Source organism: Myotis davidii, unplaced genomic scaffold, assembly GCF_000327345.1.
Source record: "Myotis davidii unplaced genomic scaffold, ASM32734v1 scaffold688, whole genome shotgun sequence".
Taxonomy (NCBI): domain Eukaryota; kingdom Metazoa; phylum Chordata; class Mammalia; order Chiroptera; family Vespertilionidae; genus Myotis; species Myotis davidii.
In genome coordinates, this window is record NW_006298877.1 from 12,182 (window position 1) to 36,595 (window position 24,414).

General features: G+C 33.4%; 1 protein-coding gene across 1 annotated transcript in view; it reads right to left on the bottom strand.

Moving 5' to 3' along the window:
• Positions 1-1,196: 1,196 nt before the first annotated feature.
• Positions 1,197-24,414, bottom strand: part of LOC102751849 (glutamate receptor ionotropic, delta-2-like) — a gene marked incomplete at its 3' end in the record, with an annotated part of 228,128 nt that continues 204,910 nt past the window's right edge. Inside the window, exon 2 of the mRNA XM_006774527.2 lies at positions 1,197-1,352. Within this exon, the coding sequence (XP_006774590.1) occupies positions 1,197-1,352 (156 nt within the window). The remainder of the gene's footprint in view (positions 1,353-24,414) is intronic.

The window sequence follows — 24,414 nt, forward strand, 5'->3', positions numbered from 1 at the left end:
AAATAGCTTTTCGTTAATTCTCTTATATTCATTTCATTAAAATAATACTTTTTCACTCCATCAAATTGATAAGAAGGAAAGTCCATTAGGACACTAATCATTCTATCCATTCTCTTACTGACAAAAGTAAACATAAATAAGTTTAAACAGTCACCAATGCTACTGATCCAAACATATTCCAATAAAGTTTACTTGTACAACATACAGATACAGCATTCATGAAAAGATCACTTAAAAAAACACAAGTTTATATACTTTCTTTTCCCTTCAGTATTTGTCTTTAAAAAGTTTCTTGCCAAACTTTACTACATAAGCCATCTCCTCTATCTTTGCTGCTGCCAAACCCTTTAATCTTCTAATGAAGTGAATGCTTCATTTGTCTAAATTTAATTTTGTGTTAGTATCTTTAGTCTAGATATATTATCATTATAAAATATAAAATAGACTGGCAACAGTTTCTGAACAAGTGCTTTTCCAATCAAAAGGTCAAATATTTTGTTAGCATAGTAGCATCAATAATATAAATCCTTTAGTCTAAGATCTTAAAATCAAAACCTTCATTCCTACAAATTATTATTTCAGCATAATGAAAATAATTTGCACTTGTATGACTTTGTACTCATGAAAATTTTTAATTCTCTCAAGTATACAGAAAGAATGGAAGAAAGTGCTTTAACATTTGGTATATTGTAGAGAATAAAAAATATATAGCCCATGTTGGTATATTAGATTCCCAGCACAAAATCTTTGAATTGTAGGGTAGTGTCTAAAAGTTTCCCTCCCACCAATACACTTGTGATGAATATATCTGAAATGTCAACTCAAGTTTAACAACTTTCAATGTGGCAATTTTTTCAGTCAAAAGTAAAAATTCAAATATAAAAATGCTATTTTTGGAATGCTTCATTTACACTGAAATAATAAAATAAAGCTTTTATGGTAAATATTCACGTTCCTTTCATATTACATTTCAATGAAAGCACTAACTTTGCACACTCTGCCCTTTCAGAAGTGGAATCCAGGATTAATATCTACAAAACAATACTCTCTAAGAAAATCAATGCAGCTAAGATAAAAAAAAAAAAACAAAAAACGATATCCTAGTTCAAGGGCTTTTTACATAATCTAACTTTAATGTCACTCAAATTGAACCAAAAAACAAGAATTATAAAAATCGGACTGCCGATGATCCTTACCTTCTTGAACCGCTTGAAATGGGTTGTTGCCATCAACAAATGTCACCGAAAATGTGATTTTCTCAGTCTGTAAGATCTCCTCATTCTGGTTGAGGTCGCCAACTGCTGTGCGAAACACCTCATCATCCTTTTTGGCAGATTCATCAAAAATTGCTCCTAGAAAGAAGTAAGTGTTGCCATTAAACAATGACATAAACATTCTGTGATGTCCACTGGAAATAACTCAAAGCAATTCATGTATTTGAAAATGTATATTTTCACTTAAAACATGCAGATTATTACTGAAACATATTGTACTGAAAGCAGTGTGATAGTTAAGCAGGAATTTAATTACTTCCTTCAAATGGAAATGATGAATAGTACATCAAAGTGTTATTACATGGAGAGCATTGGTAAGAATTTAATAAGTACAAAAAGCTTTGAAAAGGACCAAGAGGTGAAAACATTGAATGTCTTATATCATGAGATCTTTACGAATTCATAGCTTCGAAATGTTGAATTTTATTTTTTCTGAATAATAGGAGATAAAATCAGGAAACTTTCTGAGAGCCCATTCATAAAGTAGATAGAAATCAAACTTCTAATTTTAATTTATTTTCACTTTTCTTTCTACCTTTCATTTCTATAAACAAGGATTTCAGTTTTTTTAATACTAGTAAATTCAATATATTTGTAGAAAATTAAAGACAGACGAATCTCTCAGGAGAGATAACTGAGAAATATTTCCTGAAAAACTAACATTAAGTCTTAGTAGATAACCATGGCATTCTTTCATGCATATATAATGATGATGATAAGAATGTGGCTAACATGCCGAAACCGGTTTGGCTCAGTGGATAGAGCGTCGGCTTGCGGACTGAAAGGTCCCAGGTTTGATTCCGGTCAAGGGCATGTACCTGGGTTGCGCGCACTTCCCCGGTGGGGGATATGCAGGAGGCAGCTGGTCGATGTTTCTCTGTCATAGATGTTTCTAACTCTCTATCTCTATCTCTCTCCTTTCCTCTCTGTAAAAAATCAATAAAATATATTAAAAAAAAAAAAAGAATGTGGCTAACATTTATTGAGTGATTGTCAGCACCATATTGGTTAAATACACCAGTTTTAAGAGTAAACTGATTTCCAATTTTGACTGTGATTCATTAAGTATAAGTCTGTGACCAAGAGACTTTAAATTCCAATCCCCATATTCATCATATGTCTAATAATAATAATAATACCTATCTGTAGGATTATTAAGTGTTTTGAAGGAGATTACCCATTCAAAATGTAAGTAAATTGGGGTAACTAAAAAGTTTTCTTTAAATGCTAATATCTTCTTATTTTTAAATACTGTGATCTAAACATGTTTATCATTTTCTATTAACTCTTCCATATCACAGAATCCCATTTTAATCCTTAATATAATTATGAAATATGTATATGCATGCTACTGCAATATACATCAAGTTATAACAATTAAGATTAAGAACAAAAAATATACTGAAATTCCCATAGTAAGAGCCAGAGTCCTTACCTATTTGATTGCAATGTCCTTACTCTAAATCACTGCAGGATCCTGCCTTCCAAACTTATAACCATAAGGAATAAAAACAGTGTATGAGGATCCTGACTTACAAATGTGGGAAATTCTTTCGCATAGTGTCATGCATGTTTTACTAGTATTTGTATTCAGAGTGAGTTTTCTAGGCAGGCACACGTTTTCAAAGTGTTTACTTTTTTAATTATAAGCATTTTGGCCAATGTACCTTTTGTCTTTTGAATAAACCTACTGACAAAAACAGTCACCCACCACAGGGTCGATAATATGACAAAGAGTGACTATATATTCATATCTACATACATATCCATATACACACTATATGTCTCTTGACTATCCTTCATAGTGTGTATATATAAAAGTGAAATTGTGAATATATAAAATGTATTTTTCATATATAAGTTTACACATATATAGGAAGAAATATATACAGACTATATATGTATACACAGATAAAGACACACATCTACCAGTTGTGTTGACTTTATACCTCTGTGACTGGAGCCCCAAGTTTTCCAGTGAAATTCATCACAATATTAAACATATACTATCAACAGAGTCAAGACCTGATAAAGCAAGGGTGAAACTATGTCCACTTCTGACTAGTCTGGCAGGTTAATTTTCATCTCTCTACCCAAAGTGGCCTCACCTTGATAAGGAGATGATTAATTGTTGCTACAGAAGGCCACGACAATATGAACTTGGTACTAACTATACTGACCAGCCTCTCTAACCCTTCCCATTTCCTATCTAATTTGAATATCTGACCATAGCTAAGAGCATGAGAAAGAAGGGAGAATTTTTAAAAACTAATACATGAAGTGCTCCCTAATTATATTATGCAGCTAATAGCCAGAATATTAACATTTTGATATAATCAAATGTAGATAACAAACATTAATTTTTACCTATCCTGTCATTTCTAAGTCATATAGAAATCAATTTTAGAAACTAAGATTTTAGGAAAATATTTAGGCAATAAATATTAGATTTATATTGCTAATTTTAAGCCACATTCATGAAAACTCATTTTAATTTGCAATATTTATTATCAGTCTAGATCAGTGATGGCGAAACTTTTGGGCTTGACGTGTCAGCATTTTGAAAAACCCTAAATTAACTCTGGTGCCATGTCGCATATAGAAACATTTTTGATATTTGAACCATAGTAAAACAAATAATTATATTTTTAATATTTATTTTATATATTTAAATGCCATTTAACAAAGAAAAATCAACCAAAAAATGAGTTCGCGTGTCAGAGGTGTCATAGGTTCGCCATCACTGGTCTAGATTAATCATTACATTGAAATGTAATACTATCAAATTCAGATACACAAATTTCTTTAATACTATGTAGAAACTGTGATATAAATGTAAAATAATGAGTTCATTTTGAACCAAATAATCTAAATATCAATTCACAAAGAAGTTATCTATATTTATATAGAGACCCATTAGCTTGTCATCGCTTCTAAATGGTTCTTCCAAAAGACTGTTTATGGAGGGTGATGTTATTGACTTCTATTGATTATTGGAAATACATTTTTAATGGAAGCATTTTACTATTACCTGACAGAACACTTAAAATTGCCTTAAACATTAACTCTGGCTTAATGAAAGCTGAAACTTGTAGAAATTATAGCAAATTAGTCAATTCTGTGTTAAATGAAGATATAGTGAAAGGAAACACACAAAAGGAGCAGGTCACTTTTCAGCAAACAGCAAGGAAGTACACAGAAGAAGCTGTCCATCTTACTTCACAGACTTCAAATTCAATTATCTATCCACTTCTTTCATCAACTCTAGAAATATCATTTTCATTTTTCTTTGTACCGAAAGAGTATATATAGCATTTTGTACTAAACACAAGTATTCTGAAAAATAACCGGTATGTGATGTATATTTATATTTCACACTAGAGGCCCGGTGCACGAATTTGTGCACGGGTGGGGTCCCTCTGGGTGGCTAGCAGTGATTGGGCCAAAACGTGGAGTCCAATGCTGCGTGCAGCTCCTACCTGCCACTCCCGCTCATCCTGGCCCCACTGTGCCTGCTCCTGGCTTGCGCCCAATCAGTCCTGATAGGGAGAGGCTTGCGCTACCACAGCAGAGCTTGACAGTCATGAATCCTGCTTCTGGCACCCTCCCAAGGGGAGTGGCCTGTGGGATCAGGCTGAAACTGGCTCTCCAACATCCTCCAAGGGGTCCCAGATTGCAAGAGGGTGCAGGCCAGGCTGAGGGACCCCACTGAAGCACGATCAGGCCAGGGAGGACTGCGGGAGAGCTCCAGGGCATGTCCGGCCCATCTCGCTCAGTCCCAATAGGCCAGACCCCAGCAGCAAGCTAACCTACCAGTTAGAGCATCTGCCCCCTGGTGGTTTGTGCACAACATAGCAAGCAGTTGAGCAGTGTTAGCATATCATTAGCATATTACACTTTGATTGGTTCTTCAGTTGTTCTGCCATTCGATCTATTTGCATATTACCCTTTTATTATATAGGATTGGCCAAACAGGAGGGAAGAATAATTAAGCAACAAGGAAGAAAAGGAATTCCTCTTTAATATTCCTGTTACACCAATTTGTAACTAGTCATTTCCATTGTTAAGGGTTGGTGATCTGTTCCTTCAATGGGATCGAAAAGAAAGGTTTTACTTATCTTTACATAAAGAGATTACATGTACAGGTGGGAATGTATATATATTTTTAAATACAAACTATAACATGTGTACTTATCTTCTTATATATTATGCATTAGAATGAAAAAATTATAATTTATATTAATATAAAAATTTGATGATGTCTTAATTTTTTATTGTTATGAAGGATTATGTGCATAAATCAATGTTTTGTATGATAAAATTACACAACTTTTTTTTTATTGTCTAAAGTTTTACATATGTCTCCTTTTTCCCAGATTGACCCCAACACTGGCCCCTCACAACCCCAAGGGCAAGCCCCCACCACCTCAGTGTCTGTGTCCATTGGTTATGCTAATACGCATGCATACAAGACAAGTCTTTTGGCTGCTCTCTAACCACCTCTCCTCCCCTACCATTTGTCTCTGGATCTATTTTTGTTCATCAGTTTATGTTGATCATTATATCCTACATATGAGTGAGAGCATGTGATATTTATCTTTCTCTGACTGGCTTATTTCACTTAGCATAATGCTCTCCAGTTTCATCCATGCTGTTGCAAATAGTAAAAATTCCTTCTTTTTTATAGCAACATATATTTCATTGTGTAGATGTACCACAGTTTTTTAAACCACTCATCTGCTGATGGGATGGGCACTTAGGTTGTTTCCAAATCTTAGCTATTGTAAATTGTGCTGCTATGAACATAGGGGTGCATATATCCTTTCTGATTGGTATTTCTGGTTTCTTGGGATATACTTCTAGAAGTGGGATTACTGGGTCAAATGGGAGTTCCATTTTTATTTTTTTTAAGAAACTCCATACTGTTCTCCACAGTGGCTGCACCAGTCTGCATTCCCACCAGTAGTGCACAAGGGTTCCTTTTTCTCCACATACTAGCCAGCACTTGGCGTTTGTTGATTTGTTGATGATAGCCATTCTGACAGCTGTAAAATTACACATATTTAAATTTGAAAATATGCTTGCAAAATAAAACTTTTAGAAAAAAAGTTACTACCTTGACCAACACTATAACTTTCAAAAATATTCTAAGCTTTTCTATCTCCGTTCTTTTTTCATGATCTTGCCTCCACCATAGATATATTCCTGGTCTCCTTAGCAAAATATCATTTCCTGGGCCATAGAAACTATTTTTATGCTTAGAGTGTCTACATGGGATCCTGAATATATTAGCTATTGAGGAGCAGTAACTGATTAAACTTTCCTTATATATAGTTAGGCATAATTTTATAAAATAGAATACTTAAATTCAAATACATAATTAAAAATGTAAGTTGGGACTACATTTAAATTAAAACAAAAGTAGACTTGCAAATGCACTTATCATGACTCCAGAAGACCCAAATTATTCAGCAAGGTATTAATCATACACTCATAATTTTAGTTTGAATATTTAAATTATATTTGTCTTATACAAATAAGAAGCAAGAGGTGGAAACAGTTTAGCTGTTAAGACAGAGAGGAAAGAAAATGTCTTTAACTAGCTCAGAATTTTCTCTAAAAATATTGGGAAAATTTTGAATAAATTTTTCTATATACAGAATTGTTAGAATTACTGAAAGATCTATAAATCTCACTTATATAACTAACAGACCAAGTAATATTTAAAATAATTGATTCTAAAAATCAAAAACAAGAATCAACACATCCATATTACTCTTGTATGATCAATTTATGATTAAAAATAGTATCATTTAAAAATACATATATGAAACAATTGTCCCCCCCCCCAAAAAAAAAGCAGGGTCAATATTCAGAGTTGCAAATAAAATAAAAGATAGCTAATCTTTTTTAGTCACAGAGTTCAATCTTGACTCATTTAATTTTGCCAAAAATATATACATAGTCTTTTTTAAAATAAACTTTTCAGAGGTTTTATATGCAGTGAATCTTTACTTTTCTTTGAAGCAACACTTAGCTTCTCTCTGTGCCTTTTATCCTCTTCTCTTTCTCCCCTCTTTCCATGTATTAATGCATCCTTCCATCCATTCATCCATCCAGTGAGCACAGAGATAGTCATCAAAGCTGACATGACCTTTTAAGTCTATTGCATGTAAAATCAGTCCATAGAAGAATTAAGGTGCCTCATTCAGATGATAATGAAAATAGGCAGTTTTGGAATTCATACTGAAAGGAATTTAAATAATATATACATAATCTCATACTTTAGAAATTATATTGAATAGATTTTAAGTGATTTGACCAAAATTTCACAGCCAAAAGAGAGAAGGGGTGGAGTATAATCTACATTTTCTGGTTTCAAGTTTGGTGCTATTTTTTCCACAGTAGGCTTCTTTTTTCATTTCAAATACTCACTTTATAAAGAAAAAAAAAAATATATATATATATATATATAGAAAGAGAGAGAGAGAGTGAGAGAGAGAGAGAGACATAGATATGTGTGTATGTATATATGTTAGATACATAATACATTGTCATCCACATACATGTACATATACATGCACATAAGCACACACACATATACGACCGTTCCTCAGTATCCTTGCAGAGTTGCTTTCAGGACCCCCCATATATACCCAAATCCACAGATGTTAAAGTCCCCTACATATTTTCATATAATGTCTGTACATTCTCTGCATACTTTAAATAAGCTCTAGATTACATATATTTCCTGCTACATTGTAAATGGATGCAAATAGATATTATACAGAATTGCTTAGGGAATAATGACAAGAAAACGTCTGTACATGTTCAGTACAGATGTAATCATTGTAGGCCTAACTATAGAGCACCCGCCAACAACAATGTATTTTTTCCTGAATATCTGCGGTTGGTTGAATCCACAGATCTGGAACCTGCAGATTTGGAAGGCTGCTTGTACATTTAATAATTAGTATGACTTCTGGAGATTAGCATATCCAATTCATTTAGTAGAAGCCATGAGCTATTTAAAACTGAATCATATTTAAAACCTGAACATTATTCTTTTTTACTTAAATTTATTGCCCTTTGCCTTGGAAGCATCAACAGTTTATCTTAGGTAGTTACGTAAAGACAAAAGGACAACCCTTGGTTCTGGGGTTGACAGTTCAGCAGACCTTTTTGGAATCGTTAAATCAGCATATGGCCCCATTGTTTTCAATGCTACTATTCACAAGTGGGGTTTTTCTGTATTTAATTCTACTGGTGCAGTGTGCATAAAAATTACTTGCACTGTACAAAGATATCCAGATCAAAAGATCTATAACTTTTTTTTTTGCATCTACTCATTGTATTTCCTATAATGCTAGTGGAAATTGTGCATACATTGCGAAAGGAGGAGAAATAATCAAAGACAGTATAAATTTGATGAATTTCAGATTTCTCTTTTCTTTCACCCTCCACTTATATTGCTCAGTTCACAGAAGAACTAGGTGGAACATATTCAATACTAACGAACAACAGAGTAATTAGAATTGTAGCTGAATGAAATCGGCATTTTCTATATTACTTGGAATCTTAAGCATATAAACTAGCTACTATTTCAGTGGGACACTAGTAGAATGAAGGTATTTGTGTGTATGTATGTGTGTGTATTTCATATATATATGAAATATGTGGATAATAATAAATTCATGGAGGATATCCCAATATAATTAATGTCATGGACATCAAATGACATTAATTATATTGGGATATCCTCCATGAATTTATTATTTATTAGAAATTTATCAGCAGTCCCTTCTCATTTAAAATAATTTTTCCTAACATGTATTACTCTAACATCTTCATAGGCAGAAAGTGAGGATTTAGAACTCTTTTTTTCTTGCATCAAGAGATATATTTTCCTCGGTTCACCTTATGTAAGCATTGACAAGCACTCTGACTAAGAAAGTAAACCAAAACAATAACATTAATTGATGGAAATAAAGTGCTGGAAATTCACCAAATTCATGACAATTAGCAAATATTATACTGAATCAGAAGCAATTTTACTCTGCTGCGCTTCTCTCAAGTTTATAATAATTGAAATAACAACAGTGAAAGTAATTAACATTTATTAATGATGAGCACTGTACTAAGTGGTTCACTGGCATTATATCTTTTATTTTTTATGAAATTCCTTTTACAGAAAATTAGGTTCAGATTAAGTAATTTTCCAAAGACCCAAAGCTAGTAATGACTGTGGCAAAATTCACAAATTTCAGTTTGAAACCTAACTTCCTAAAAGAATTATGAGCTTCATCAGTTTATGAACAACATAAACTGATGAGCAAAAACAGATATTCATTATAATGAATTTCTATATTTAAGTGATATGCATATTTTAATCTTCATAATTATTAAAATGAAATTTTATTTGTATATTAAAATTCTCAAGTAACTTTTAATCTTTATACTTGATAATTTTAAAAATGTTATCTTTATTGTTGAAAGTGTCACAGATATTCCCTTTGTGTGTTTTTTCCCTTTGATCCCCTCCTCCCTTCACCCACCCCTCCCAGGCCTTCACCACACTATTGTCTAGGTCCAAGGGCTATGCATATATGCATACAAGTTCCCTAGTTAATCTCTCTCCACCCTACTCCCTTCCTACTGAAATTCATCCATCTGTTCCATGTTTCTATGTCTCTGGATCTATTTTATTCATCAGTTTATTTTGTTCATTAGATTCCACATATGAGTGAGATCATGTGATACTTTTTCGGACTGGCTTATTTAGCTTAGCATAATTCTCTCCATGATGTTGCAGATGGTAAGGGTTCATTCTTTTTTATAGTCATGTAGTATTCCATTGTGTAGATGTACCTTCGTTTTTTTTATCCACTCATCTGCTTATGGGCACTTAGGCTATTTCCACATCTTAACCATTGCAAATTGTACTGCTAGAAACATAGGGGTGCATATATTCTTTCTGATTGGTACTTCTGGCTTTTTAGGGTATACTCCCAGAAGTGGAATCAATGGGTCAAATGGGAGTATTTTTAACTAGGCTTAGTTTACAAAATTTTCATATAATATTTTGCTTAGCTTTTATAGATATGATATTTACCACTCTAATTTAAACTATTGTGCAAAGAATACTTTCACACATTTTTTCTCAAAGTTTATGTTGACATTTGTTTTGAACTGTCCTATAAACAAATACTTAAATATATGTAAATTTTTAACCATTAATTTAAATGGCAATTTTTGCAGTTACTTTAAAATAGTCTTATGTGACTTCCAATATCTTATGCACTTGGTATATTCTTAAGTAAAGGGTTCAGAACAAATCTCTAGCTTTTCATTTTTATGGAGTTAGAATTTTTTTCACTTTAGTGACTAATGATCCTATTAGAATGACAATGCCAGAGTCATTGACTTTCTATATTAAACACTTTTAATAATATACTTGGGCTTGTAATATTCAAATTATAACCAGGTACAGAAACTGGCTGGTTCATTATCTCCCAATGTCTAATGCTTACTTAGCATTTTGTTCACTAAGTACACTATAATATTGACTTCTACTTCACCCACTATAATTATCTAGTTTATAGAAAAGCATCATTCTTGTTTTATAGAAAGATATCAAGTTGAAAGAGGATATTGCCAATATCACAGAGGGAATCAGTTATAATATAACGTAGGCAGATATAACTAGAAAAAGGTAAAATTCCACACAGATCACTAAAATGATTACACAAAAATACTTGAAGTTATATTGTAATATTTAAAATATGTTTATATTGTCAATATCTTTAAATGCTCATTTTTCTTCGATATATTATGATAAAATGACTTAAAATAAGCCCAAGACATTATATTAAGTAAAATAAGCCAGATACAATATGTAAAATACTATATGAATCCACTTACATAAAGTAGTACTTATAGTCAAAATCATGGAATGTTGAGTTTCAGTGTTACAAGTTGAAAAGAGTTTTGAAAATGGTGTTAGAGATGATAGTACGATGCCATGAATGTTTTCAACACCATCAACTGCACACCAATATGATATATTTTGTTATATGTATTTTTCCCTCATACAAAAGTGGAAAAAGCATGGCACAGTTTAATGCTTTAATTTTTCCATATTTTTATACTGAATCTGTGAAGTGTCCTGCGTCCCAGTCCCTTTCTCTGTATCACACCTGTAACTGTGACAGTGTTCTTTTATTGCAAATTTCACTGCCGTGACAAGAACAAAAAGAACTGGTTTGTGAAAAGGGACTTTTGAAACATTGCACAGTAAGTCAAAATCTTCCCAAATTGAAATGATGCATTTAAAAATAATAAGCAAGGAAGTAGCTTCCTGAAAAATATGTTCACTGAGAAGACATGCAGGTATCTTTAGAAAAAGAACAGATTTAACTTCTTTCCTCCAGTAACAATTCACCAAATCCTTCTGTATTTTTTAAGACCTTTGGAAAATGTCAATATTTTAAGTTATTTATTAGCTCTAAGTGGTTGCAAAATGGACCAAATATCTTTCACCTACAAAGATACTTATCATAATCATAGTTTTTACTATCTATCAGTCAAATACTTATGGGAAATCAACTTTCAAGTACTATACTATATTAAATAATTACTTGCTAGTCAATAAATCTTGCAAAAAATGGTCAATGTTACCATTGTGAATTTTATTCTTAAAAAAAACAGCAATAATAGTTTTAAACTTTGAATTTTCTGTTAGGTAGTTCTCTTCCTTCTCATGTTAGAGATGAAGAGACTGAGAATGAGAAGTTAGGAGAATTACCCAATCACATAGATAGAAAGTAAAAGAGTTGGGGACCTAAATCTAGAACTTTCTAGATTCAAAAACCTATCGTTTTTTATATTAATGAACTATATCTACACTAAAAGCTCAATCCATTCTGGAAAAAAATGATTTTCGATTAACTTGTGCTGAAAAAAGACAGTAAAACTGTGATTTTAATTAATTTCTTTAGACAGTTTGGTTCAAAGGCATGTTATGTAGTATTCATCTTTTGAAGAAAAATAAAAAAAAAAAACATCAAAAAAGAGCAAATAACGTAATGAACTATGGGCCATATAAGAGGAGATGAGAGAGAATACACTATGGCCTTTAATTAACCAATTGAAAAATGATGTAAACAATTAAAATATGTCCAATATGAATACTCATTTAAATTAACCACAGAATCCCAGTTTTAAAAAAAGTCAAGTTTGAAAAAATTCTAATGCATTGTTATTGTGTGAAGACACTTAAGTAAACACATAAAGAAAGCATAAGCATAAACAGATGACTAAAGACCCTCCACTATTATTTCATTTCTTAAGATTGTATTAGTTTCCTTATGAACAACTATAAACATACTGTTACCCCACTCTACAAATATTGGGGTTTCTTACTAAAAATAAATGTTTTCCTTCCTTGAACATAATTTCTAAAACAAGTTGAGAAAAAATGTGTGTGCTTGGATTCCTGTTTGTAGGTATATAGATGGTGTTATGAGTTCTACATGCATTTCAGAGTTTTTACAAAATATTCCTGATTTAACGGTGAAGTAATTTAAAAATATTTTCTTGGTCTGCAATTTGGACAAAATATATAGAATGTATGTCAAAATAATATAAAATTAATTTACATTTGAAGATGTTATCATGTATTTTAAAATGCAATTGTCTTTATATCTTCTCTTTTATTAAGGAGTCAGTTTCCCAGACATCAGGAAATCAGATGTGAGAGGCAATAAGGCATCTTTTTATGAGCCCATTTTAAATAACAATTAAAAAGGTGAGTCTCTCCAGATCCATCCATGCTGTTGCAAATGGTAAGAGTTCTTTCTTTTTTATAGCAGCATAGTATTCTGTTGTGTAAATGTATCACTGTTTTTAAGTGAAATAAGCCAGTCAGAGAAAGATAAATATCACATGATCTCACTCATTTGTGGGATATAATGAACAACATAAAATAATGAACTAAAATAGATCCAGAGACACAGAAGCATCAAACACACTGTTGAGCCTCTGAATGAAGGCAGGGGAGGGTGAGGTGTGGGGGTAAGAGATCAACCAAAGGAATTGTATGTGTATATATAAGCATAACCAAAGGACACAGATAGTAGGGGGATTGGGGACACGAGCTGGGGGAAGCAGGCAAGGAGAGGTCAATGGGGGAAAAAGGAGACATATGTAATACTTTCAACAATAAAGAATTTTAAAAAAAGAAAGTGCGTCTCAAAATAGTTCAGAAAATCTTCACAGAACTCTACCTGGAGCTTGAAAAAACTTGTTAGATTCTCAATGACTTTGAAGCAAGCCATCCCATCATGATTGTCACTTCTGGCATCTTTGGTTACAGTGTAAAATGTATGTCTCTTTAACCAATTCTCATCTTTTCATTTTCTCCCTATTTTTGTTTTCTTTTGACTAGTGTCTCCAATACATCTACACAATGATGATTGTTCTCCATTTTGCCAACTTCATTCCATGGCAATATCATTCCATTAATATTTTCAAATCCTTTATGGAAGATTGCTGGCTTGGAGTAAAACCTAGTTTTCTTTAGAGGACATTGCTCAACTGGATTTTTTTTTTCACATTCCAGGACCTACAACAACCAGAAATGAGGAGTTAATTTGGCTCAGCTCCTAAATTAATCTAAACTACTACTCCTCTGTCACAGAGTAAAAGTGTCTTTTCCGAAACCTTTCCCATCTGTCTATACTACCCTATTATCTGCCTTTTCATTGTCGGTGAACACCTGATCACCAGCTAATAAATTCATTGAATAAAGTGGAACCTGGTTCAGAATCTTTCTCTTTATCCCAAATCCTGCCATCATTTGGGTGATACAGCAGATTGGTACATGTTGAAGGCTTATCTATCACATTAACAACATAGTTTTTTAATATCTTAATCCCAATGTCCAAATTCATTGCATGAAGTGGAACCTAATTCAGAGTATTTCCCTTTATCCCAAGAGTTTTTTTATTTTCTTAATGTCCATTACTTCTACTAAACCTACTAAAGTGTCTGCTTATAGTTAAAGAACCTTGAATTTTCATTATTTCCATTTATTTTTATTTTGCTTCACTTTCAGCTGTATCGTCCATGATGCTGGTTTACCACTGAAATCGAGTAACTTACTCTCTACACAACTTTTCTAAAACCCTGAAGACTCATTCCATTCCATTTATTCTTCAACCACATGGAGACCTCCAATTCCCTAACCACTGAGCAAAACGGTTCATTTTTACTGAAATAATTATAATTGTCAGAGTAATCGGAAGTGAATCAAAGGATCCATTTTGTACCTGGTCTATTTCACATATGTATTAAAACTTAAGTGGAGAAGTTAGGTAAGAGATTGAATATGTTAAAACGAAGCTTAAGAGAAAGAGATCTATTTGAGTTAGACAAGCATTTGAAAGTAATTAGCTTTCCTTTGGGAACTAAAGACCTAAGACTGGGCATGCTCATATAAGGAAAGTATAAATAGAGAGAAAAGGGACCCAGACAGATCCCGGAAGTACATCAGTCTTAATTAAAAGAAGAGAAACAATCAAGAATAATTAGAAGGCACCATCATTGATACAGGAGGAAAATCAATGAAGAATATCATTATCATTAAAAGAGGCAAATAGAAGAGAGTTCTTCAAATAATTAGGGCTGGTCAACTGCATGAAATGCTAGTCAGAAAATTGGTCATATAAAGACAGATAAGTTTCCTTGATCTATGTTTGGAAGCATGGACATTATTTATTGTTTTAATAAATTAATTTCAATGAAACAGGCAAGAGTGGAAGCCAGATATATATAAGTTAAAGAGTAAATAGGAGGTTAAGTGGAGATAGAGTTTAAAAACACTTTTCAAAAGAATTAGCCTGGCAAAAGTTCCTGTGTTTATCTCCCTCATTAACTAGAAGACCCCAAAAGACAAGGCTAATGTTTGACTTTCCATCAAATTTAATACCGGCCCCCAGTATTTGACATAGTGTCTTTCACATAATAGATACTCAATATTTCTTTATCGCACTGCAGTGATAGAACCACAATACTGAAACTTAGTGATATTGGTGCTTTTAGCAAACTAACATGCCGCCCAGATATACTGATTCAGAATCTCTGGTGTTAGGAGCTGGAATTCAGTGACAACATTTTCTAACTTCCGTAAAAGTTCGGTTTCATAGAAAGGAATGTGAGAAGTGGAGTATGTGTAATTTTCAGTGCAAGGAGTTAAGAACCAAGCGAGCTTCTGCGCGGTCTTTGTCTCCTTGTAATGTTTGAAGGCAGGAGAGCCTAAAGGACAGTGAGTGTAAAAGCTGCAAGAACCCCGGATCCCTATGTGAAGAAATGTTGCTAACTACCCGGGAATATATGACCTAAGAGTAATTACCTAGGTAATATGTTACCCTAGGAAAATGTACCTTGGAGAACCCTCGTTCACAAAGAGTGGCCCATAGAAAAGCAGTAGTAGCACCTACAAACTGGAGTGGGGTCTAGCAATCTGTTTTTCACAAGCCCTCCAGGTGACTCAGATGCATGCTAAAATTTAAGGACCGCTGGTGTAAAAGGATATACTTTGTCGAGTCTTATACCTGTGTTACTGCCTTCTATTTGCTACAAAGGGAGGATCTAATGAACCACAGACTGTTTTTACTCAGTCTGGATTCTGATTTGTAATTCCTTTAACCTTCTGGATGTTTCTGAAGGCTTCTGAATGCTGATATTGTACATTTGGTTGTCCAAGAGGGTTATTTAAGATGCAAGGTCCCTGGACAGTGACCCCATCTATGGACAGATTTAGCATTCATGAGGATCTGCATCTGCTCTGCAATTATTTCCTCCAAGGTTTCTGTTTAGACAAGAACCTTGAGTTTTTCTTCTTTCCACTTACTTTTTCGTTGCCTCATTTTCAGCCCTGCCTTCCATGGTTCTGGCTAACCATTCCTAAGAGATTCCTGTACCCAAGGTTCCTAGACTTAGAGGGGAATACCAGATTCCTTGTCAGTTTGAGATGGTACGTAACCTATTTAAAAAGCAGCAAGTTATTGATCAAAGGTTGAAAACCTGAAGAATTAGAAGTGTCGCGTTTTTTGTTATTGTTTTAAATATATTTTATTGATTTTTTACAGAGAGGAAGGGAGAGGGATAGAGAGTTAGAAATATCAATAAGAGAGAAACATTGATCAGCTGCCTCCTGCACACCTCCCACTGGGGATGTGCCCACAACCAAGGTACATGCCCTTGACCGGAATCAAACCTGGGACCTTTCAGTCCACAGGCCGACGCTCTATCCACTGAGCCAAATCGGTTAGGGCAGAAGTGTCAGTTTTTAATGTCTCTTCCTGGTCATTATTCTGTAACATGTGTTTTTAATCTATGTGAGTCTATAGATGTATGGGTATGCTTTTTATATAAAGAAACTTTTTTCTTCTGATTAAATTGTCCAAAAATAAGTTGTGCTTCCTCTTATAGTTAGGAAGTACTTACAGAGGTTGAAATATATTAGAACTTACATATTATAAAAAGGTAGGGTAGGACAATTTAACAGCCCCTCCAACTCTGAAATATTTACTTTTCAAACTGTATCTGAAACAATTTTATACTTCAAGGTTCTGACAAGATGACAAACTGGTAAAGGCTCGTCTTTCCCTCCCCAAAAATCAAATATATAAAAACTTCAGAAGAGTAAAGGTGCGTGTATCTGAGGGACCAATATAAATACTCTGAGAAAATTGAAAGAGACAAAACATGGTTGTAAATGGTAGCTGGAATAGCCAAGGTGGCCAGATGTAGAATATCAACACATTTGTAGGAACCATCAAAATCCTAATAAGGCTAGAGTTTTCTGTAATTGGCTCCTTCATTAGCTTTCAGATCTCAGACCTTAGCACTCACCCTCTTGGTGATGAACATCCAGTTACCCCAGCATCTTTGTTTTTCCTAAAATGTACAATACCTACTCCCACGTCAATGATCTTGATCTTATTCTTCCTTCAGCTTAGGATGATCTCCCTCTTAGATAAACGCATGCCTGGCTTTTCCTGCTGCTTCAGTTCTTTGCTCAAAGAGTACCTTCTTAGTGAGACATTTCTTGATCACCCTACTTAAAATTAGACTCTGCCTCCACTGCCTTCCTCCTTCCATGGTTTATTTTTTGTCATAATATATATCACCATCTGATAGATGATATATATTATTTATTTATTGTTTATTTTCTCCTCCTCTCTAAAATACTGACTCCATGAGGTAAAGAATTTTGTGTGTTATATTCATAAACACACACACACACCCCAAACAAACAAAAAACAACAAAAACTACCAGTACAAATTAAAGTGTTGCACGTTAGGCCATATATCAAAATTTGTTTAATAAATAAAATGTGATTATTTGATTGAATATTACCAATTACAATATAGAGTAATAACACTAGTGCAAAATATTTAAACTGTATATACTGACTTGCGTAAAAACTGTTGTTTGAGATCCACAACTCTGCCTTTCTTGTCTTTGAGTTTGCCTTGTAGATAGCATTTAAAAATCAGTGAAATTTTGAAAAAATATTCTAAGTTTCATGCTCTAGCGTCCTATTTCCCCAATAATAATTTGTTTTATTTCTGCAGTTGCAATTATAAAATTTGTGTGAATACTGAACAAATTGCTATGGTCCTTCTTGAATTAAGATAGAACAAATTAAGCAGGAGAAATAATCATAGTTCAGTAATACTTATCAAATGTTCAAATATGCTATGAATCCAAGCAAACAGGATTTCTGTAGAAGTTGCAAATGCTACCAGTGTAGCACCTTTTGGAGACAGAGTTTAGTTAAACCTGAACACCCATCAGATTATAATCTGAAAAGTAAGAGCTCCTAAAAGTTTCCTAGTTTGGAAACAGAGAAAGCTAGAGTGTAAATAAACCATGTATATGTAGTAAAAAATAGGACCTATTCTATTTTTTAAGCTGAATTACAAAGGAATGAAAAAAGAAAAGAAAAAACATTATTATATAGCCTGCTAATGTGAGTTTGATCCACCAGACTTTTGATGGTATTTTGAGGCACTGTGTAAACAAACAGTCAGCATATTACTTTTGTGATATATGAGCAGCACTTCAGAGACAAGGAAGTAAAACTGAACGGCTTTTAATAGCAAGTTTCCCTCCCCAAGCACTGCAGTGACAGTCATTCACAACTGAGCACCGACATAACGTCAGATTTACCACACTTTGGATGAAACTGTGTCATCTGTGCAAAAAATAAAGTATCTTTGGCACATTTTAGCATCATGAATTCACATTAAGTAGACAGAATTTCTTCCAATTATTCGCATGAAAAAAAGTATCTTTGCTGTTCTTGAATATATATTAAATTAGTTATTACTATTTAATCAGAGTGAATTTCTTCCCTCATTCTGTAGAAAATATCTCAATGTGCAGTGGGGATCAGGGAGGGTCAAGGAAGTTGCTCTGCACGTTGTTTGCAACAGAGAGAAACTTCCTGTAGCTCTTCTGCCACTGTACAGGAGCCGTGCCAACTGTTGACAGGAGAATGAATAGGTTCAGTCAGGCCTACCATGAATTCTATTTTCCAAAACTGTGTTCATTGGATGTGTTGTCAACAAATTTTCTGGACCCCCTTTTTCATTGTTGGCAAACTTTGTTTTATTCCTCTAAATGCAATTAGAGAGCTACGTGCTATGCAGAATAATGACTCTGTGGAATCATTTTCCATCTTTATAAAATAGAAATATTTCCACATTGAATTTAATGGCAATGTGAACTTTCTGTTTGTTTTTTCCTATGTGTGGAAATCATGACATTCTGAGATTAAATGAATAACTTTCAGTTTTAACATATGTCACACCTCCTCAAAGTAAATACTTCGCTGTAAAAACGGCACCAGCTGCTGGACCCATTCACAATGTTTGTTAGGCTTTGAGAACCATAAATAGTCAGCAAAGAACACAGGAACTGCTGCTGTTTCAAAAGATGCCCAGTTTATGTACAAGGGTTATATAGATAACATATAAGAAATCAACAATATGCTCATGCCTTATCATTGAAGAGTAGTTTATTTAAACATTTTCATATGTATCATTTGATTTTAATAATATTCCAATGAAATATATAGGATGTCACTTAAGTAATAAATGTCAAACCATTTATATCATTTTCTTTTGGACAGAACATTTTTATAATTCATTGTAAAGTAAATCATCTACTAACCTAAAGTAAATCATCTACTAACCTCAAAACCTCTTAAAAAGTAGATTAAATATGCTCTAGGGCTATTAATTTCAGACTTTTTAATACATCTAGAACTTTACTGCATACTCTATACATGCCATTTTCATAGGTATATGGACCAGTTAGACCACATAACATGTATTAAATAAATGCAAGTTCCAAACTTTTCCTTTCCCTCTCAATTCTTCAAAAAAAAATAAATCTATTTTAAGTGAATTAAAATATCTCACTCAAGTAAAAAATGTGCAAGTGAGAACTCTGTATACTAATTGGCAATATACAATAAGAAAATGTAAATTATACTTAATTTGATTATTATTGTAAGCTTTATAAAAGATATATATATATATATATATATACCAAAATTTTACAACCTACTGTATTTATTATTTATTTATTTATTTATTTATTTATTTTTAATTCTTTACTAGAGGCCTGATGCACGAAATTCATGCAAGGGTAGGCCTTTGCAGCCCCAGTTGTCTCGGCCCTTGTGGCCCTGGCTACCTGAGCCCTCTCGGCTCCTGGTTGCTCCTGGTTGTTCTGGAAGGTCATTCTGCTATCCGGCCTAATTAGCATATTAGCTCTTTATTATATAGGATTGTTGAAAGCATTACATATGAACTATTTTCCCCCATGTCTTCTCCCAGCATATCCTTCACCCCCCTCCCCAAACTGTCTGTGTCCATAGGTTATGCTTATATGCACGCAAGTGATTTGCCCACCCTCCCCTGCCTTCCCCCTGAGGTTTGACAGTCTGTTAGTCTGTTCGATGGTTCTGTGTCTCTGGATCTTATTTAGATTTTAAATCCTTATTCTACCTAAGGCAAATTACCTTTTTATTGGGGGGGTAAGGAAGAGGAGATCCTTGTGTGGCAGACAAAATGCTAATATTCTTTGCTCCAAGATTCTTTGCTCCTAGTGCACATACATTATTTCCCATTATTTTCAAATAATCAAGGGTTGATATAAAGGAATTCTTCAGATGTAATTAAGGTCCTGAATCTATTTATCTTACGTTAGGCACATTATAAGTGAGTCTGACCTAATCACATTGACTTTAATAGCAGACAGCTTACTCTGGCTGATGAAAGAAGAAATCAGAGATTCTAACATGAGAAGGGTCAATATGCCAATGGTAGTTGGAAGATGGATAGGGCTACATAGCAAGGAAAGCAGGAATCCACTAAGACATGACTCTGAAGGAGCAAGAAAGTGTGGTTCTGACATTCAACCATAAGAAACAACTCTACCAACCCTAAGAATGATTGTGGAAGCAGATGTTGCCTCATAGCCACCAGACAAAAACTCAGTCCTGCTGCTACTCTGACTTCAGCTTTGTGAGATCCTCAGCAGAGAGCCTAGTCACACCAGGCCAGACTTCTGACATAAGAATTGTGAATGAATAAATGCATGTGGTTTTCAACTTCCAAGTTCATGGTAATTCATTACACTATAATCACCAAACAGTACATTATATCATCTCTATTATTTAAAATAAAAACAATATCTGATTCATAGAATCTAGAGCAACTATTACTGAGCCTACACAACATGGGAGAAAAATACTTAATTTATTGCCTTTTTTTAACGCGCACTATATAAGTATATTCATATGCCAGGCATGTACCACTGAAATAGAAAGTGAACTCAGATATGTCTTAAAAAGGTTATAACGTAGTCATAAAAATGATTAGGGATGCCGTTATATAGATAAGGATGGAAGGAAGAAAGGAAAGAGAGAGAGAATGAGAAGAGCAAAAAGCACAATGATACATTTAAGAAATAAAGTATATTAAGGGGTAAACCTGCAATTTTGAAAATAGAGGGGTCTTCTTTAACTGTGATATAAAGTAGGAAAATATTTAGAGCTTCTAGCTCCTAGAAAGCACTTGAATTCAGTAAATAGAAAATCTACCAAAAATATTTTGGATATAAAATACTAGTAACTGATAACCTTTGTACACATATTTTACAATATGTTTTACAATCTATTGTTTTCCATTCTGCAAGTTGCTTTTATTTCTTATAAAGAAGCTTAATTTGCAGATAATCCCCTTACCAATTTATCACTACAAAATTAATAATTTGCTAATATAACATCATGAAAATACTCACATGAAAAAATAAATAATAGCCGAAGCCAGTTTGGCTCAGTGGATAGAGCGTCGGCCTGCGGACTGAGGGGTCCTGGGTTTGATTCCGATCAAGGGCATATACCTGGGTTGCGGGCACATCCCCAGTAGGTGATGTGCGGGAGGCGGCTGATCGATGTTTCTCTCTCATCGATGTTTTTAACTCTCTATCTCTCTCCCTTCCTCTCTGTAAAAAATCAATAAAATATATTTTAAAAAAATAAAATAAATAAATAATATAATTATGCATTTAAAGATGAAAAGTAGCATTCAAAGAGTTGGGTAACTTGTCTAAACCCCATTTCCCAAAACCATTCCTACATTTGTTGTTCAAAGTTTAGGTCATATCCACATATAGAAACTCAGCATTCCAAAATCAATCAATAGTTTAATAGTCATAACTTGCTGTTAGAACAGTAAATGTGTTCTGGCATGGGATATCTTTGATGAACAGACTACCGACTACACTGACAACACATGGTATATTTAAAAACTAGGAAGGAATAATTTATTTGGCCTTGGAGGAGCAATATATATATTTTACAAATAGGAAGTTCCAAATGGTTTCACTTTATTATTTTAACTATAACATACTTCACAGCTAAGTCTTTGCCTTTCAAATGTGTTGGCGTCTCCCCTTATAGGGGAGTCTCTAGTGCCTGTGAGTGATTTAAATTATTTTGGATATTAAATTTAACAAAAATACCATCCATTCCATTTTCCTCAATTTCACTCTGAAAAGAATACTTTATATAACCTTGGATTTTGAAGTCCCTCAGTATAAATAAAGTACAAAATACAGGATTCCGAAACCCTTAGAGCTGGACCACATTCTGATAATTAGCTCATACCACAGATACAATTAAAAATTACCAACAGAAAGTATTATAGTCTCATATTACCTACGTCACATTCATCCAATTAAAATTCATATATCTCTCATCTCTCATTAAGTGTCCCAACTGCCCTTGCTTAAGTGTCCATCCACCTATTATTATTATTATATCTCACCATGCACTAATGTAGTGATTGTATGTCTCACTTCTCTATTAAAGTCTGCCCTTGCAACAAAATGTTTCCTTAATTAGCTTTTGTACCTCACACTGATCTGTGCATACTAGCAAGTCTTTTACATTAAATTCATATTCGTCTGACTATGTTACAGATGGCCTTAATTTAAATGAATTTAGTTTTGTATGACTCCTAAAGAGTTTCATTTATCCTCATGTAGAAGAAAGCCTTTGTATTGGATGATACAGACATAGTCTCTGGATTCACTGTACTGATAGCCCATTAGTGAGGGTGAGGCAGATCCACATATTCTCAAATACATAATAAAATGTGATATATCACCATAATTCATTACCATGAATTAAGCATGATAGAATTAAAAGGGGTTCAGAATTCATGGGTAGATCAGAGAATATTATGTGGAAGGGCATTTAAACTAGATCTTGAAAAATAGTTAGAATTAAGACATTGAAAGAGTAGAGGAACGACAAGTTAAGAAAGGAACAAAGTAAGAAAAACATAGAAATAGAAAAGTGTAGGTAATGCATTGATAGAATGTTATTTTATCTAGCTGGAGGGTATGGCTCATGAGAAGGCATAAAGAGAAGTAAGGGTATTGAATAAGTTGAAGCCAGAGACTATGTCTGTATCATCTAATATAATAAAAACTAATATAACCATCTAGGTCATGGCGCTTCACCCAGACGAGATCACCCAGAGAGAAGGCATTTAGGATGAATTAATAATATGCAATTCTTTAAAACATAAAATAATGAGTTGACTAGCTTTACTCATTAGTTATGTGTGGAAAATTTGTTAAACAAAGATTTACAATAATATGAAAATGTCCTAAAAAATTAAAAGTAAGAAGTATTTCATGTGCATATGCCTTTGTACATGGAATTATATTCTAAGGAATAGTGGAAAAATTAAAAATATACCTAATACTCTCCCTCTATGTTTTGCAAAGGAAAGTCATAGCTTATAGTAAAATTACGCATTATTATTATTAGGCTTGATAGAAATGTTGGCCCACTGTAAGCATATAATCAATTTTCCAGCCCAGGGATTCTTACTGCCTTACTGAGGCAGAAAATCCTATAAGCCTACCAGCTCTTGGAAGGTTACCACCACCAAGTAGTGGTGGTAAAAGTGCTGCTAGTTCTAGGCAAAAACAGCTCCTTATATTTCTTAGTAACGTTTCACTTTCAGAACTTTCCAAAAGCTTAATTAAAGCACATAATTCTAACAGTTACCCTTTTTAATCATTAAACTGGAAAGGCATTGTGGTATAGTGGAGAGATTATAATTTCATCTTTAATATAATAACTCTAAGACTGTTTATTCCATGGGCACTTGTATGCATGATGAAGTCTCAAATTCATGGGAAAACATTTGTACCAATTTTTCAATCCTCTGTGCCAAAGAAGAAAGAGTTGGCCTGGATAATGTAGAACTACAAATAAAATACCCACATTGCCTACAACAGATCAACATAAGTCTACAATCTGTTCCATATCAGAATTTCACAGAAGAGAATTATAAATATGTGAGTATCTATTATGAATCTAGCACTCTACAATGCATTTTACTAATATATCCACTTTTAATCTTTACTAATGTATTGTGAGGTAGATAGTATGGATAAATAAACTGTGATTAAGATTGGTAATAATCAAATCTAGATTTAATTCCAAAGCCCAAGTTCTTCCCATTATGATGATGACTT